The sequence below is a fragment of the Eutrigla gurnardus genome, assembly GCF_963514095.1.
Source record: "Eutrigla gurnardus genome assembly, chromosome: 18".
Classification (NCBI taxonomy): domain Eukaryota; kingdom Metazoa; phylum Chordata; class Actinopteri; order Perciformes; family Triglidae; genus Eutrigla; species Eutrigla gurnardus.
This window is the reverse complement of record NC_139929.1, coordinates 400,001-418,474: the sequence shown is the minus strand read 5'-3', so window position 1 is coordinate 418,474 and position 18,474 is coordinate 400,001. Positions and strand designations below refer to the sequence as shown.

Here is an 18,474-nt window from a genome sequence, read left to right as displayed (position 1 = left end):
AATATTCACGTAAAACAAACAAACCTTGTTATTTTTTAGTTTAACAATAACATAAAAACACACAGTGAAGAACTTTATTCTGATGTTGCAGAAGCACAGACAGCAATGATTGAGCTAACTAGTCCTGGATCAGAGTCCTGAGGCCTATACTACTAAGCGAGTTCAACATTTATTTATTTATTTCGGGCATGTCAGTTAAATCATCATCATCACACATCTTTGTTCAGATAGTAAAATACACATGGCCGAAAGGGAAAGCGGGAGAAGCCAAGGCTTATCTAGTCCCGCCCCCATTACCCACAGGATAAAATCGTCTTCATAATCTTTTCTTATCTTTTGCATTTTCCATTTGACATAACATTTTCTTTTACTTGTGACATTTGACATAACGTGTTACAGCAGTAGGTGGTACAGAGAGCTGGAGTCCAGTGCATACAGATTTCGTGTGTGTCTGCACACGTGTCCATATTTGTCCGTCATGAGTGAACAACAGTCTCATCTTATAGCCGGGCATGACACAAAGTCAGAAGGTGGTCCAATCGACATAGAGCAAAAGTCCAGTGTAGATATTATTTGTTGGGATGGTGTGGGAGCCCTTTTTATGTCATTTTTATTTTATTCATCAGTCATTTGTTATGCCCATCCCGTCACAACACTGTGTCTGCTGATTCCTGCCTCAGACCTTTATCAACTCACATGCAATAATCTGTACCGGTCAACGGTTGAATTTACATACTTCTTCTTAAAGCCACTTTGTGTTGCTGATTTTTTGACTTCTTCTTCTAACACATTCCATTGTCTAACACCTGTGACCATACCAGGTATCTTCCAGTTAGCCACATACCAGGGGCCCGTTCCAGAAAGCAGGTTCAACAAACTCTGAACAAAACCCTGACCTCTGAGTCAACCAACTCTGAGTTTTCAGTTCCAGAACAGCAGTTCTGAATTAGTTCAATCAACTCTGAGTATGTAAACTCTGAGTTACACGCGTGCCTGCTGACTCTACAAAGCCATCATCAATGGAGCTCTGATACTACGATTCACCATGGCAACCGGGAGAGAGTTATTAGATATTGTTTATGTAGAAAACGAGCTCATCCTTAGAAAGCGGAGCAACGTAACTGCAGCAAAGTAGAGATAGTTGGCGTGGCAGACATTTACGGTGGACTTAATGCGTATAACTGAATGAAACAGTAGATTGATCTACAGGTGATAACACTTTATGTTCAGCTTCATAGAGCGATTCTGTAGTGTAATGGTTAGCCACGCTGCCTATGGTGCAGGCAACGTGGGTTAAACTCCTGTCGTTCACAAAGTAGTGGAATGTTGAAGTTATCCTTTTCATATTGGTGTAATCCCCCCACAGTACCGGTTCACCCAATACGCACACTGCAGAGTTATCCCCCGGGGAATGATAAGAGGAAGATACAGCAGTCAGGTTACTCTCCTCTCCGGGTGGGAGAGTGTGCGTCTTACTGGCTTCTATCATTTTAGTTGTAGTGTATTTACACCTGCACTTATACAAATAAATATTGACTAAGATTGAATTTTGTTTGCTTGGATAGCCCACAGGCAAATATAGATGCAGATATCTTAGTGAATAAATCAAACTTGTGAAATATTATGACAATGGTGCTAAATAAAAAATGATTATATGATAAATAATAACATACATTTGAAGTATATGAAAGTAAAACAAGTGCAGCCAATTTGATGGAGCTGAATGAATAGTATATTTTACAGGTGCTATGCTTAAGTTTCTCACCACAAGCAGCACAGACTCCAGCCAGTCAGCCAGTGGAGGGACAGAGCCAGCTTCATAGGACAGGCACAGATGAGCCAACATTTAAGACTGTATGATTGGTTGTTTACACATTTAGTTTGACCAACAGTTGCCGACAGTGCAATATGTTTAAAGGGGCAGAATTTTGCCTAGGGCCCCATGGAGGTCTGAACCGGCTCTGTCCCCCCAGGCACAAAAAGAAAGTGGCTGCACCTGAAAATTAAACTTAAGAATTTTGCGTAAATACGCAGACTAAGGCATATGGTTTTAATCATATTTCACAGCTTAAACAGTAAATATAAGCTTCTATTTCAACACAGAAATGTCCTTAGACATTTCAGAAATCTCACTTTCGCAAAACATCTAAAGAGCTCTGCAAAGAATCTGCATTATGTCTGCGATATGAAATGTTGAAAATGTTGTTTAGATATGTGATCAGTAGGAAAAACGGTGATCAAAATTCTTTCGACACAAAGCTGCTAGAATCACTTTTATTTCCATATCAATGAGGTTGACGAGGAGTTTGTTCAGATTCCGGAAAAAGGCGAGGAGACATGTAGGAGAAACTCAGGGTTTGTTGAAGCAAACCTGCCAGTGAGCAGGTTAGGTTGACAGAGTATGTTACTATGGTAACTGACCTAAAGGTTGAGGTACCTCTCTTTCTGGAACAGAAAACTCAGAGTATCCCTCTTCTCAGGGAAACAGAGTTTCAGGAAAAGCTGCTTTCTGGAACGGGCCCCAGGTATCTTCCAGTTAGCCAGCTTAAGTAAACCCCCACAAAGGCAGTCAGAGATAAGCGGTCACACGAAGCTGGTTATCAACTCGGTAAGTCAACCAGGGTTTCCCTTACCAGCTATGAGCGATGTACCCCGGTAAGAAGTGAACCAGCGTCGTAGGACGGAGAAAACCCAGAGTTAACCCTGAAGACCAGGACCACGACAAGGAGAACTCGTTAAGATGTCTCATGACGGCCGTCTCAGAGAATCAGATCAATGAAGTTATTGTTTGAGTTATGTAGAAGGGTTAGATCTAGTTCACCCTGACCCTGGACTCTGAACCTGACCCTGGACTCTAAACCTGACCCTGGACACTCTGAACCTGATCCTGACCCTGGACACTAAACCTGACCCTGGACACTCTGAACCTGACCCTGGACACTCTGAACCTGAATCTGAACCTGACCCTGGACGCTGTAGTGCCTGGACTCTGAAACTAAAAACTGGACTCTGAACCTCCATCTGAGACCTGAATGTTTCCAGTCCAGCATCATCCTGATGTTGCGGTGTCCATCATCAGTAATATTGATATTGATCCTCTGATCTGATCAACTTCTCAAACAAGTAAATATCAGATTTATTGAGAATAAATTCACATTTTACAGAGAAAACAAGAAGCGTTTCTTCAACCTGATGTGTGGTTATGAATCCAGATCAGTTTCTAGTGGTTCATAAGGGTTCCTTACCCTGAACCCAGCAGCCCGTTAATCAATCAGCTAATTGATAGAAAAATCAATGTGGATCTATTTGGGTTGAAATCATCTTTCTTCAGGTGTTTGAGCTGCAAACATAAACATTAATATTTTATTGTGTTCAATCAAACCAACAAACTGTTAAATAAATGTACAGAAATGTGATGGTTCAGTGATGAACCGCGAACCACTCAGGGAAGAAATAAGAAGAAGGATCATTATTATATTTATATTGATGATAAGAATCAGAATGTTACGAGAAACATGAAAAATATATTTAAATTCAATATTCAACAAGTCTTTAGTTTTCTAAACCCCGCCCCCTCCTATATGACAGGCTGTTGCTATTGGCAACCACAGGAAACTAAACATCATCCGCTTCTTTTCCTTCAACAGAACTACACTACCCACAATCCCCTGCACCAGACAGGCATGAAGAAAACAGGCAGAAAATAAAGACATCTCTCCTTCTGTCACTAACATAGAAAGTGTGCCAGCATTGATTACATATCAGAGTATGTTTCAGTCCATGAGGGGGCAGGGCCAGGTGAGCGCCCAGCAGCCAATCAGAGCAGCTCATACTGTCGCAGGTGCATGCGCTGGATGATGTCACGACAGTCATTGAAGACGCGGCGAATGTTTTCGGTGTCGATGGCGCAGGTAAAGTGAGGATAACAGTAATGTTTCCCATCGCCGCTCGCCGTGCTGATCCTCTGAGAGACAGACAGGTCAGAGAGAGACAGGTCAGAGAGAAACAAACAGGTTGGAGAGAGACAGGTCAAGAGACAGAGGGACGGGTTAGAAGACATAATTTACCAGAAACTCGTCCCTGATGAAGAACTTGGCTCGGGTCACTTGGGGATCTTCATCAGCATCTGGAACAGCTGGACCACGACATCAGGAGGATATATATATATATATATATATATATATATATATATATACATATAAATATATATATATATACATATATATATATATGTGTGTGTGTGTGTGTGTGTGTTTGTACCTTCAGCAGGTACTTGGTAGTTGTTGTACTCGGGGAAATAATCCTCCAGTTTGGATTTTCCTGCCAGAATCTTGTCAGCGAGAACATCCTGTTTGTTCAGGAACAAGATCACTGAGATGGTCTTCAGAAACCTGCAGCCAATGAGAGAGCAGGGAGTGTGAACTTCAGCCAATGAGAGAGTAGGGAGGGTGAACTACAGCCAATGAGAGAGCAGGGAGGGTGAACTACAGCCAATGAGAGAGCAGGGAGGGTGAACTACAGCCAATGAGAGAGCAGGAAGGGTTAGATCCTGAACCTGTTGGTCCAGATGGATCTGAAGAGGTCCAGAGACTCTCTCAGCCGATTGGTGGAGTTGTCCTCCCTGATCACCATGTTGTAGCTGCTGCTGGCCGCCACAAAGATGATGGCCGTCACATCTGAGAGGCAGTGAGACAGGTTGTCAGACACACAGACAGGTCGTCATGAGCTAATTCATCTGTGATTGGCTCACCGTTAAAACACTGAATCCACTTCCTGCGTTCATCTCGCTGTCCGCCAACATCAAACATGCTGACAGAGACGGGCAGGCAGAGAGACAGGCAGGCAGAGAGACAGGCAGGTGTGTTAGTCAGGTACTAAACCGTAGTAAAGGTATTCTTGATAATAATAATAAAGTGTTTGCTTCCTCATTTTTGCTGCAGAACCTCAAACACAAACTTTCTTCAGCTGTTGGTGCAGGTGGACCCAGGGGGCGGAGCTAAACACAAACACTCTTCAGCTGATTGGGGCAGGTGGACCCAGGGGGCGGAGCTAAACACAAACACTCTTCAGCTGATTGGTGCAGGTGGACCCAGGGGGCGGAGCTAAACACAAACACTCTTCAGCTGATTGGGGCAGGTGGACCCAGGGGGCGGGGCTAAACACACTCACTGGAAGTTGACCTTGTCCACCTGAAACCTGGTTTCAAAAATCCCTGAAGTCAGAACTCTGCAGCGCAACAAATCCTGCAGGAGCAGAAGAACGTGATGTCACTGTGATGTCACTGTGATGTCACACTGAGCGCCAGGAGCTGAATCGTCAGATTGTTACCTGGTCAGTAGGTGTGTAGTCCGTCCTCCTGACTGATTCCAGCCTGTCCAGGAAGCTGCATCACACACACACACACACACACGCACGCACGCAGGCACGCACGCAGGCACGCACACACACACACACACACACACACACACACACACACACACACACACACACACACACACACACACACACACACACACACTCAGAGTTGTTTCGTTTCAGCCAATCATCTGTCACCCTGAGCTGTGATTGGTCCGCCAGGGTTAGTGGAGCGCTCTGATTGCCCCGTTGAGATTTAAAATGTCACAGTTTCTCTGAGTGGTGAAGTGGAAGACTGAGTGTGTGTGTGTGTGTGTGTGTGTGTGTGTGTGTGTGTGTGTATCTTACTACTGAGCACAGTCGATCAGCTGATATTCGTTGGAGCGTTCGAAACACGCCCTCACGCCGTCGTCTTCCCACAGCTTCTGAGTGTGCTCAAAGAACTCCTGAGAGATTAATGAGAGGTGTTCACTGATTGGACAGCAGCGTGCATTGACCAATCAGCAACAGCCTCACAGACACCAGAAGGAAAAAAGCTGAAGGAGTTTAGAGGCGACACAGGAAGACATTCGTTTGTGTCTTTAGAGACGCTGTGTTTGATAATGAGGCCTCAGGTGACACACACACACACACACACACACACACACACACACACACACACACACACACACACACACACACACACACACACACACACACACACACACACACACACACACACACACACACACACACACACACACACACACACACTCAGTCCCATGTTAACTGGTTACATCATTAACATCATTAAAACAAACAGGCTGAACCTCCGGGACTCTTCACCTGTTCACCAGGTGAGACATCCATCAGGTTTGTTATTCAGATGAACAGAAGATCAGAATAGGAACCAGACACTGTCTGTGGTCCCCCAGAGGTCTAGATAGTAGCTCACATTAGTCCAGAGACCAGACCAGACTATGTGGAGAACCAGAGACTGTCTGTGGTCCCCCAGAGGTCTAGATAGTAGCTCACATTAGTCCAGAGACCAGACCAGACTATGTGGAGGAACCAGAGACTGTCTGTGGTCCCCCAGAGGTCTAGATAGTAGCTCACATTAGTCCAGAGACCATACCAGACTATGTGGAGGAACCAGAGACTGTCTGTGGTCCCCCAGAGGTCTAGATAGTAGCTCACTTTAGTCCAGAGACCAGACCAGACTATGTGGAGGAACCAGAGACTGTCTGTGGTCCAAACAACAAGGTCTCTGCTGTATTTTTGTCTAGATGACCTTATTTGGAGTGTTGATGGAGCAGCTACAATGTTAGCGTAGCCTAGCACCATCAACCAGACTCCATTCAGAAAACCAGCGTTTTAAAGTTAGCATAGCATCGTCTGACATCGTACACACGTACTTCCTGTTAAGACACGTCTCGAAACATTTCTGTTACTATAGCAACAACTGCTTCGCCACTTTTATGTTTCCTCGAGTGTGTGTGTGTGTGTGTGTGTGTGTGTGTGTGTGTGTGTGTGTGTGTGTGTGTGTGTGCGTGTGTGTGCGTGTTACCTCTGTGTATTCAAAGTCGGACAGCGGTGCGATGCTCCTGATGTAGTCCAGTCTGAACTGGTTGCCAGGGTTACCCAGAGGAATGGGCGGAGTCAAGGTAGTCATTGCTGATATTATGGTCTGAAACACACACACACACAAACATGCATGCTGGGACTCAGCAGGATAAATAGAGGGACTTCCTGTTCCGGTTATGGTGGACCAATCAGAGGTCGTGTTGGTCATGTGACCTACCACAATGGCGTCCTTCACGTTCTTCCTGATGTCCTGAATCTTCTGCTGCTTCTCTCTGGAAAATAAACATTCAGGATTCATTTACTATCTGAGAACATTGATCCGTTACCTCCTTCATCAGTTCACTCATCAACTCTATGACAACTTCCTTTGAAGCACATGAAAATAAAACATTAATTTATATATACAGGAAGTACTGGTGAGCTTTCAACATAAAAGTCTCAGTAAGTTTGACTCACTCAGCGTTGAAACCGTCAACATGAAGAATCCTCATCTGTTTGACGATGGTGCTTTTACCTGATTCACCTGCACCTACAGACAGACAGACAGGTGAGAGACAGACAGACAGGTGACAGACAGGTGACAGACAGACAGGCAGACGGGGGTCTCACCCAGCAGTAGCAGTCTGTGTGTAGCTTTGTAAGCCTGTCTCTCTTTCTGCAGTTGTCTCTCAATCTTCTTGTTTGCTTCTCTCTTTGCTTTTTCATCCAGTCGTTCTTCCTCCGTCTGTCCTCCCAGACAGCCCATCTCCACCGGAACCAGAGACCAGGACCAACCTGCAGAGACCAGGACCAACCGCTGAGACCAGTAACAACCTGCAGAGACCAGTAATAACCTGCAGAGACCAGAACCAACCTGCTGAGACCAGTAATAACCTGCAGAGACCAGAACCAACCTGCAGAGACCAGTACCAACCGGCTGAGACCTGTACCAACCTGCAGAGACCAGTTATAACCTGCAGAGACCAGAACCAACCTGCAGAGACCAGGACCAACCGCCGAGACCAGTAACAACCTGCAGAGACCACTACCAACCTGCTGAGACCTGTACCAACCTGCAGAGACCAGTAATAACCTTCAGAGACCAGAACCAACCTGCTGAGACCAGTACCAACCTGCTGAGACCTGTACCAACCTGCAGAGACCAGTTATAACCTGCAGAGACCAGAACCAACCTGCAGAGACCAGGACCAACCGCTGAGACCAGTAACAACCTGCAGAGACCACTACCAACCTGCTGAGACCTGTACCAACCTGCAGAGACCAGTAATAACCTGCAGAGACCAGAACCAACCTGCTGAGACCAGTAACAACCTGCAGAGACCACTACCAACCTGCTGAGACCTGTACCAACCTGCAGAGACCAGTAATAACCTGCAGAGACCAGAACCAACCTGCTGAGACCAGTACCAACCTGCTGAGACCTGTACCAACCTGCCGAGACCAGTACCAAGCTGCAGAGACCAGTACCAACTTGCCGAGACCAGTACCAACCTGCCGAGACCAGTACCAAGCTGCAGAGACCAGTACCAACTTGCCGAGACCAGTACCAACCTGCCGAGACCAGTGCCAACCTGCAGAGACCAGTACCAACCTGCAGAGACCAGTAATAACCTGCAGAGACCACTACCAACCTGCAGAGACCAGTACCAACCTGCCGAGACCAGTACCAACCTTCTAAGACCAGTACCAACCTGCTGAGACCTGTACCAACCTGCAGAGACCAGTTATAACTTGCAGAGACCAGAACCAACCTGCAGAGACCAGGACCAACCGCTGAGACCAGTAACAACCTGCAGAGACCACTACCAACCTGCTGAGACCTGTACCAACCTGCAGAGACCAGTAATAACCTGCAGAGACCAGAACCAACCTGCTGACACCAGTACCAACCTGCAGAGACCACTACCAACCTGCCGAGACCAGTACCAAGCTGCAGAGACCAGTACCAACTTGCCGAGACCAGTACCAACCTGCCGAGACCAGTGCCAACCTGCAGAGACCAGTACCAACCTGCAGAGACCAGTAATAACCTGCAGAGACCAGAACCAACCTGCTGACACCAGTACCAAGCTGCAGAGACCAGTACCAACTTGCCGAGACCAGTACCAACCTGCCGAGACCAGTACCAACTTGCCGAGACCAGTACCAACCTGCCGAGACCAGTGCCAACCTGCAGAGACCAGTACCAACCTGCAGAGACCACTACCAACCTGCAGAGACCAGAACCAACCTGCCGAGACCAGTACCAACCTTCTAAGACCATGACCAACCTGCTGAGACCTCATAACATGGTCATGGTCTGGTCTAACCTCATGATTCAGGTTCTCCTGATCTAACCTCTTGATACAGGTTCTCCTGGTCTAACATCTTGATTCAGGTCCTCCTGGTCTACCCTCTCGATTCAGGTCCTCCTGGTCTAACCTCTTGATTCAGGTCCTCCTGGTCTAACCTCTCGATTCAGGTTCTCCTGGTCTAACCTCTCGATTCAGGTTCTCCTGGTCTAACCTCTCGATTCAGGTTCTCCTGGTCTAACCTCTTGATTCAGGTCCTCCTGGTCTAACCTCTTGATCCCGGTGATCCTCAGGATACTGCTTCATAAACTAATTAAATCAATAGACGATCCTCAGACAGGCTTTAGGGTTTTCAGGTATATTGCAGCTCAAACAGCCAGTAAAAGAATAAAGCCAGACCCCTACCATGTGGTCCCGGTTCAGTCCTGGTTGTACCTGTAGCTGTTGGTGATCACTGAGCCTTCTCGTCTGAGCGGGTCCAGGTTCAGGTCCAGGTCCAGATCAGACCGTCTCTCCGTCCATCCATCAAAGTCCAAAAACGACGACAACAGCAGCTCCTCAACCAATCAGCATCCAGGTCCAGTTCAGAGGGACAGAACCAGTCCTGCTGCTGGTCTCCTGCTGTTCCACAGTGAAGAATCACACCTGAGCTGCTCAGTGTCTCCTCCCCCCTCCACCCGACTCTAATAGCTCCTCATTAGTCGTCTCTGTTTCTTCTCTTTGGGGGATTTCCTTGTTTTTCCTCTCGTGTCACTTTGTTGCCTGACAACCAGCAGCCGGATCCACAAACACCGAGTCCTCTGGTGGTTTCAGTCTGAACCCCATCAGACCAGCACCCAGCCTGGACCAGCAGACACGGACGTTGGGTCCAAACCAGAAATAAAATATGAGTGATTGTTATTTTTGACTGATTTTATTTCAACGTATTTAGAGATGCCTTGTTCCAGTTCAGGCCCTTTGAAGACCCCGCCTCCCATCACAGTTACCATGGCAACGAGCCAACGCCGCAGTCAACAGTGTGGAGGTCAAAGAAAAGGGACTTTTAAGTCACATGGATTTTATTCTTCAGACATCACATGGATCATTTTCATCAAAGTGTAAACAGAAAAACACAAAATGAGCTGAAACCTGAAAGTTTGTTCATGTTGGTCCACTCAGACTCAGTCTAGTCCTGAATGGGATGAGACCAGGACCACAATCAGACCTGGACAACTGAAACATAAGTAAGTCTCTGATGATGATTCTCTTCTCCTCTATCATTGGCTGGACGGAAGCTCCGCCTCCTGGTCTCCACTCTCCAAAGACTTCAACCTGAGGCGACAAAATCCAGATTCAGAAGGTCTGAACAGATTCTCTAATCCACGTTCTGACGGGTTACTGGGTCCAGATACGATCCAGATCAGTATGAGCAGGTCTAGGACTGACCTCTGCAGGTGTTCATCACAGAAGGAGCCCAGTCGCTGCCTCTCAGACTGGAAAAACCTCTGGAGGGAGAAGAGGGATACAGTAAGTCCTGGATCCGGATCCAGGACCCACTAAAACCAGCTTGATGTGTGATATGAACACATTTCTAACACCAGCTAATAAACCAGTTACAGTAGCAGCACAACTGTATTAGAGTACTGTAGTACTACTAGTACTTTGTGTGTGTCAGTACCAGGATCTGTGTGTTTATGAAGTTCAGGCTGGATGAGTTCTCATGGAGTCGGTTCAGCTGATCAGAGACGCTGTCCTCAAACTGCTGCAGCAACACTAACCTACACACACACACACACACACACTAATTTCACCACAAGGTGGCCGCCGAGTGCGGACCTGAACACACATCATTGAACTTTTAACCAATGAGAACCATTCTGCTGTAGCGGAGGTGTGGACAAGCCAGTTGCAGCCACCGTGGACCGCGCTGCCAAGCGCTGCAAGAAGCGGCTCTTAAAAACTTGTTCTTGCGATGTTTTGGGTCACGTGATATGGTCGCAACCCTGTGACGTCTATGCAGTCGGCTGCTAAGTCGGACACAATTCTAGCCATCATGCATCGCTTTCAACCCACAATACATCACGTTAGGTAGCGCGCTGCATGCGGCTACATCAAGTTGAATTCGCCTACTGTGTGTAGTGGGCGGGGCCTGTGGGGTACCTGTGTGTAGTGGGCGGGGCCTGTGTGGTACCTATATGTAGTGGGCGGGGCCTGTGAGGTACCTGTGTGTAGTGGGCAGGGCCTGTGTGGTACGTATTTGTAGTGGGCGGGGCCTGTGATGTACCTGCGTGGAGTGGGTGAGGCCTGCGTGGAGTGGGTGAGGCCTGTGTGGAGTGGGCGAGGCCTGTGTGGAGTGGGCAGGGCCTGTGAGGTACCTGTGTTGAGTGGGCGGGGCCTGTGAGGTACCTGTGTTGATGGACAGCCTTCAGCAGTGAGACGACGTGTTGTTGGGACTCTTTCAAAGACAGAAGAATCTCAGCTTCAATGTTCTGCCAGCGGCCCTGAAACAGATTTATTAGTTTTTATTTACTGATGGTGGAAATTATTGATAAACCAAATCAATAACTTCGAGTGGAGAGTCACTGACCGTGAATTGTTTTTCTAGTTGTGTTTTAAAGGTGTTGAAGGCAGCTGTGATGCCGTAGGTCAGGTCCAGCTCTGACTCCACCCTCGACTCCATTACAGGCTCCTCCCTCCTGACAGGTGACTCCGCCCCTTCACCCCACAGCCCCTCCTCTTCCTCTGGTGGCTCTGCTCCCTCATGTGACAACTCTGAGACCATAGATGTATAAGAACAATTCAAACACTGAGGTCAGTTCATCAGACAACAAATTACCTGCCAGTGGTGATTTAGACCCCGCCCCCTCTGGCTGAGGCTCTGCCCTCCTCTTCTGGACCACAGGACCTTCAGCTGGATCCGACAGGTAGCCTTCACATAGAGGAACAGGAAATCAGACCAACATTAGCATTATAGATGACATCATTAAAGTGCATGAAACCCATTTGAAGATTGAAGATAAAGACCTGAGTCTGGAGCGACCCGCTTCCTGTCAGGACTGAAAACTTCCTGGAAACAACAGGAAACAGGAACAGGAAACAGGAACAGGAAGCAGGAGACAGGTCATGTTTTCATGGTAGACGTAGAAGAAGTACCTTTCTTAAAGGAGACATGGTTAATCCCAACTCATCCATCTCTTCCTGAGAGGTCTCTAGCTCCGCCCCCACAGGAGCCCCTGCGGGTCAGACAGGTTCAACCCAGATGTTTGGAGTCTCAACCCTGTTGGTTTATTCTGCAGTAGCAATTTAATGTACGAACACCCAGTAATCACAGTACACCACTCCCACCCGGATACAGACCACCTTCACAGGAAATGATGTCACAGTTCCATTAGCTTATTGCTAATGCTAACACAACATCCTACTTCACATTGTGGTTGTTTTAAACCTCGTTTGGTTTGTTTGTCTACACTGTGAAGTCGGGGTCCCATCTCAGGGACTCGGACGGACCTGTGTCCAATCTCAGGGACTTGGACTGACTGACCTGGGTCCTGTCTCAGGGACTCGGACGGACCCGGGTGCCGTCTCAGCGACTCGGATGGACCCGGGTCCCGTGTTGGAGTGGAGTGTCTCATCAGGTCAAACAGAAGCTCTGACTGTGAACTCTGAAAACAACAAACAATGTAGAAGTCAAACAATGTGTTGTTGTTGACACTTGATGTTGACAGGGCGTTACCTTGGTTACGTAGGAGTCTTCCTCGCTGCTCGGAGACGACAGCGGTAAGACTGGAGGACGGGATGACGTCTTTGAATACGATGACGTGTTTGAATATGAGGGATTGGGGGGGGTGAGACAGTTAACGCAGTCAGACTCACCCTTCAGTTGACTTGGTGGTTTCTTCCTGCTGTAGGATCTGGGTCTGATTGCTGAGGCGGGACCTTGACCCTGGACCGGACCATCTCTAAGGAGGTAGGAACCCTTTACCTTCTGTTTATACAGGGAGACGGTACACAGACAGACAGTCAGTCAGAAAGACAGTCAGTCAGACAGTCAGACAGAAAGACAATCAGAGAGACAGTCAGTCAGACAGACAGGTACCATGAAGACTTTCCCAGCAGCCTCCTCCAGCTCTTGATGGTGTTCAGATTTGAAGTTCAGCTCCACCGTCTGACCTCTGCTGGTGTGGTGCATGATGGGATGGTTCAGCCGGACACTCAGGAGAGTCTCTCCCCCAGTGCATTCTGGGAATCCCCCCGCCACACACACACACACACGCGCGCACACACACACACACACACACACACACACACACACACACACACACACACACACACACACACACACACACACACACACACACACACACACACACACACACACACACACACACACACACACACACACACACAGAGAGAGAGAGATGAACAACTGAGGAAGGTCTCCGTAATGAGGACTTAGGGATGAGGTCTGACCGTCATGGTTCCGCTGGAGACTGTAATGATCCACGTCCTCCTTCAGCAGGTGGATCGAGCCCCACAGGATCCCCTGAGACATGAGGACATGCTAACATGCTAAGCTAAGCTGAGCTAACGAGTCCTGATCCAGAACTACCTGAGGCTCATCGATGAAGAAGCTCACACATCCTGAGCCGAGGTTGAAGTCGATCCAGAACGCGTCCAGTTTCTCATCTTTTGGCGGAAACAGCTGCAGGAACATGGAGAGGTCTGGTTTAGACTTTAAAGTCTCTGGCCGCCTTAAGTTTCCACCTTAAATATGAGCTCTGAGGCTAAGGGCCGAACTTCAGGTGTCTTTACCTCGGTGGAGTCGAGGAACGCTCCGACACAGGGGAAGGTCCACACCCTGACAGACACAATGCAGGCAATAATCATCAGGAGGAAGAGCTCACACGCATTACATTAACACAAGGTCATCACCTCCTCTGGTCGCCATGGTGACAGTTCACAAAGTTCAAGAAACGACGACAGTCCTGGAGAGACAGAGCGAGAGACAGAGAGAGAGAGAGAGAGAGAGAGAGGATCTCAGGTAGGTCTACTCTTAGGTTCTCCTCAAACTACGACAGGTGTTCAAACAGACAGGGAGATAGAGAGACAGACGGGTGTTCAGACAGACAGGGAGATAGAGAGACAGGTCTGTCACTCACCACTTCAAAGTCTGCGTCTCTGATGTTACAGAAGGCGCTGCTGACATCACGGCTGGAGAACCACTGATTGGCTCTCTGCTGTCGGTCCTTCCTGGGAGTCAGACGACACAGAGCCTCTGATAGGCTGACCTGCAGCTCGTAGTCTAAACCAGCACCAATGAAAACAGAGCTTCAAATCCCACGGGGGAGAACACAATGCTGTCTAATATGTCCATCAGTCAGACGTCAGCTGCCTCTTGTTGTTTCTGCAGCGCCACCTCTCTGCAGCACCCTCTAACTGCAGTGCCTTCTAACTGCAGTGCCCTCTAACTGCAGCGCCCTCTAACTGCAGCGCCCTCTAACTGCAGCGCCACCTCTGTGCAGTGCCCTCTAACTGCAGCGCCCTCTAACTGCAGCACCTTCTAACTGCAGCGGCCTCTAACTGCAGCACCTTCTAACTGCAGCGCCCTCTAACTGCAGCGCCACCTCTGTGCAGTGCCCTCTAACTGCAGCGCCCTCTAACTGCAGTGCCCTCTAACTGCAGCACCTTCTAACTGCAGCGCCCTCTAACTGCAGCACCTTCTAACTGCAGCGCCCTCTAACTGCAGCGCCCTCTAACTGCAGCACCTTCTAACTGCAGCGCCCTCTAACTGCAGCGCCCTCTAACTGCAGCGCCCTCTAACTGCAGCGCCACCTCTGTGCAGTGCCCTCTAACTGCAGCGCCCTCTAACTGCAGCACCTTCTAACTGCAGCGGCCTCTAACTGCAGCACCTTCTAACTGCAGCGCCCTCTAACTGCAGCGCCACCTCTGTGCAGTGCCCTCTAACTGCAGCGCCCTCTAACTGCAGCGCCCTCTAACTGCAGCGCCACCTCTGTGCAGTGCCCTCTAACTGCAGCGCCCTCTAACTGCAGCACCTTCTAACTGCAGCGGCCTCTAACTGCAGCACCTTCTAACTGCAGCGCCCTCTAACTGCAGCGCCACCTCTGTGCAGTGCCCTCTAACTGCAGCACCTTCTAACTGCAGCGCCCTCTAACTGCAGCACCTTCTAACTGCAGCGCCCTCTAACTGCAGCGCCCTCTAACTGCAGCACATTCCCACATCTCACTGTATGTAAGATATGGAAATGTCATGTTTTTATTAAACTCACCTCCAACAATCAGAACTGCTGCTGCCATCTGCGATCTGTCAGACAGACAGGTAGAAAGACAAGTAAAAGACAAGTAAACATTGTGTATTACAGTGTGTACTGGGTGTGTATTACACTGTGTACTGGGGGTGTATTACAGTATTGAGATCTGGCTCTGGTCGATCTGTATCAGTCTTCTCTGCTCGCGGCTCAGAGCCTCCAGGATGCTGTTCAATGTTCTGATGGCCTGAAACAAGATTAAATCAGACCAGCAGAGACCAGTACAGACCAGTAGGGGCCAGTACAGACCAGCAAAGACCAGTACAGACCAGCAGAGAGTACAGACTGGTATGAATGGATTCTGGCCTCATTACCTCAAGTCTCAGTGGAAAGTGGATTTCTGGTTCGAGAGCGAAGCGGGCTAGTTGGAGAAGAACCACAGACAGCTGGCTGACTGAGAGACAGACAGGTGGAGAGACAGACAGGTAAGTGTGACACAAAGCGAATCAAATCTGACTGAATGTCAAAGATGCAAAATAAAGAAACAAACCTGGAAGAGAAGTTTGACCCAGCAGCTGACAGACAGGTAGAGAGACAGACAGATAGTGAGACAGTCAGACTGAGAGAGAGACAGTTGGTGGTTTTTTTTAGAAACAAAAACAAATTAACAAACATTTCAATTGATCCATAAATGTTTTCAATGATAAAATGTCAGTGATGTGGTTTTGTACTACCCAGGATGTAAAAATACAACATGAAGTACACACAGAAGTTCTGCATCAACAACAATAATACTACAGATAGTTATAATTAGTAATGTGTACCTTTACTTAAATGCAATACTTTTACTTCAGTGAAGTAACATTGAACATCGTCCCGACCATTAAAATGCTAACAGATTAGCTCCGGTGCTACAGCTGCTAACGACACGCCCACCGTTTCCCAGCAGGCCTCCATTTCCCAGCATGCCTTCATTTCCCAGCATCCTCCTCACCTGGAAGTAATCATAGAAGGCCTCAGTGAGGCTCAGCAGGGGGGCGGAGCTCTTCTGGAGGTGAGAGGTCAGCAGGTCATGGACAGCTTCAAACCACAACACCACCTGAACAAACAAACAAACAAACAAACAAAGTGGTGATGAGATTATTTACATCATCACTTATTTATGAAGGATTACAGATTACTTTAGATAACAGATTAATTTAGATTAACAGATTATTTTAGATTACTTTATATTAACAGATGATTTAAGATTAACACTAGATTACAGATTACTTTAGATAACGGATTAGTTTATATTAACAGATGACTTTAGATTAACGCTAGATTACAGATTACTCTAGATGACCACTATATTACGGATTACTTTAGATTACAGATTATTTTAGATTAACACTAGAGTACAGATTACTTTAGATAACAGATTAATTTAGATTAACAGATTATTTTAGATTACTTTATATTAACAGATGATTTAAGATTAACACTAGATTACAGATTACTTTAGATAACGGATTAGTTTATATTAACAGATTACTTTAGATTAACAGATGACTTTAGATTAACGCTAGATTACAGATTACTCTAGATGACCACTATATTACGGATTACTTTAGATTACAGATTATTTTAGATTAACACTAGAGTACAGATTACTTTAGATTACAGATGACTTTAGAAAAACATTACTTTAGATTACCTTAGATTAACAGATTACTTTAGATTAACACTAGATTACAGATGATTTTAGATAAACACTAGAGTACAGATTACTTTAGATTAACAGATTACTTTAGCAGTCAGGCCGTGGCTGATGAGGGTCTGCAGGTCGTCTCTGTTCTCTGACAGAATCTCCAAAGACTTCAACACGACCAGGACTCTGTTGAAACCGGATCCACACAGACTCTGAACCAATAAACACACACACACACACAGGAAGTCACTTTCAGAATAAAATGTCCTTCCGAGATGTATAAAAAGACAGTCCCAGTACCACGGTAGGAGTACTAGTACTGGGAGTTAAGGGTGGGTGATATGGCAAAAATATCATGTCACAATGTATTTTAGGCAGGATCACGATCCACGATCACGATCCACGATCACGATCCACGATCTTATCACGATTCCTTTTCATGTTGGTTTTGAAGACTATTTTGCAAGTTACTGAACGGAAAGACCAAACTAATTTCCCCATTTAATAAAATATATCCCTACAAGGTTACAAAACTGAAAGAATAACAGACTATTTAGGCCAAAGTAGCTCGAACAGATTTTAGGCAAATGTGCAATTCTAAAACAAACATTTTGAAATGGTTTAGACTTGTACTCAAGTACAATCGGAGAAATGATCATTGGTTTCAAAAAGTGCACTTTTGCTACATAACTTTAAAACAAAATCTAACATTGGTAGGAATTGAAATAAATGCGACAGTCATGGGACGTTAGCTAGCATAAAACAATAAATGAATTGTTTGTTAGCATCACAATACAGTAGCAAATCAGCGACTTTTTCCCGGAATATTGCCCCCTCTCCCGGCTCCGTTTTTTCATACAGCGGCCCTAATACGCACCATCACCAGCACGTAGGCCGCCATTGTTGCTGTTATGAGACGTCGTGGGGGGAGAAGTCAGGCCAAAGGGTCGAGGGGCGGAGTGATGACATCATCATATGCGTTTTTGCCGACACAAACACTAAACGGTCACTCTGGGACCTGGTTTCCGTGTGGACGGTCGGCCCAAACTTGTAAGACTTCTGCGTTTACACACAAAAAGCGTCTCCGTGTGGGCGGGGCCTGAATGTGCACTGTAGCACGATGCTAACCATCAGACTGACATTTTAATCGTTCACAATCTAATATCGTCATATCGCACACCCCTACTGGGAGTACGAAGGAAACACACCCACAGGCGTTGCCATGGGGACCACCCTGTCCCGTTACCTTGGTGACCAGCTGGTCCAGTCTGGTGAGTGTGATGCTGGTCAGTCCTTCATCCTGGAGCACAGAAACCAGATCAGACGAGTCT

General features: G+C 47.0%; 2 protein-coding genes across 2 annotated transcripts in view; both read right to left on the bottom strand.

Moving 5' to 3' along the window:
• Nucleotides 1-3,764: 3,764 nt before the first annotated feature.
• gnal (guanine nucleotide binding protein (G protein), alpha activating activity polypeptide, olfactory type) lies at nucleotides 3,765-7,685 on the bottom strand. The gene is made up of 12 exons (XM_084033985.1): nucleotides 7,528-7,685; nucleotides 7,375-7,447; nucleotides 7,136-7,190; nucleotides 6,902-7,021; nucleotides 5,704-5,801; nucleotides 5,329-5,383; nucleotides 5,170-5,243; nucleotides 4,751-4,809; nucleotides 4,556-4,676; nucleotides 4,261-4,391; nucleotides 4,068-4,135; nucleotides 3,765-3,964 (listed from the first exon to the last, which is right to left on the bottom strand). The coding sequence occupies exons 1-12, from the start codon at nucleotides 7,661-7,663 to the stop codon at nucleotides 3,818-3,820; spliced, it is 1,137 nt and encodes a 378-aa protein (XP_083890111.1). The 5' UTR covers nucleotides 7,664-7,685; the 3' UTR covers nucleotides 3,765-3,817.
• Nucleotides 7,686-10,465: 2,780 nt separating this feature from the next.
• sycp2l (synaptonemal complex protein 2-like) overlaps nucleotides 10,466-18,474 on the bottom strand; it is a gene marked incomplete at its 3' end in the record, with an annotated part of 8,971 nt that continues 962 nt past the window's right edge. Inside the window, exons 2-23 of the mRNA XM_084033643.1 lie at nucleotides 18,390-18,474; nucleotides 17,242-17,355; nucleotides 16,448-16,552; nucleotides 16,004-16,028; nucleotides 15,828-15,907; nucleotides 15,612-15,700; nucleotides 15,475-15,509; nucleotides 14,348-14,490; nucleotides 14,121-14,173; nucleotides 14,001-14,046; nucleotides 13,798-13,890; nucleotides 13,659-13,731; nucleotides 13,285-13,427; nucleotides 12,922-13,173; nucleotides 12,730-12,850; nucleotides 12,342-12,421; nucleotides 12,213-12,255; nucleotides 12,025-12,117; nucleotides 11,776-11,960; nucleotides 11,595-11,689; nucleotides 10,867-10,966; nucleotides 10,466-10,693 (exon numbers count right to left, since the gene is read on the bottom strand). The exon at nucleotides 18,390-18,474 is cut by the window's right edge and continues 35 nt beyond it. Of these exons, the coding sequence (XP_083889769.1) occupies nucleotides 10,466-10,693; nucleotides 10,867-10,966; nucleotides 11,595-11,689; nucleotides 11,776-11,960; nucleotides 12,025-12,117; nucleotides 12,213-12,255; nucleotides 12,342-12,421; nucleotides 12,730-12,850; nucleotides 12,922-13,173; nucleotides 13,285-13,427; nucleotides 13,659-13,731; nucleotides 13,798-13,890; nucleotides 14,001-14,046; nucleotides 14,121-14,173; nucleotides 14,348-14,490; nucleotides 15,475-15,509; nucleotides 15,612-15,700; nucleotides 15,828-15,907; nucleotides 16,004-16,028; nucleotides 16,448-16,552; nucleotides 17,242-17,355; nucleotides 18,390-18,474 (2,281 nt within the window). The remainder of the gene's footprint in view (nucleotides 10,694-10,866; nucleotides 10,967-11,594; nucleotides 11,690-11,775; nucleotides 11,961-12,024; nucleotides 12,118-12,212; nucleotides 12,256-12,341; nucleotides 12,422-12,729; nucleotides 12,851-12,921; nucleotides 13,174-13,284; nucleotides 13,428-13,658; nucleotides 13,732-13,797; nucleotides 13,891-14,000; nucleotides 14,047-14,120; nucleotides 14,174-14,347; nucleotides 14,491-15,474; nucleotides 15,510-15,611; nucleotides 15,701-15,827; nucleotides 15,908-16,003; nucleotides 16,029-16,447; nucleotides 16,553-17,241; nucleotides 17,356-18,389) is intronic.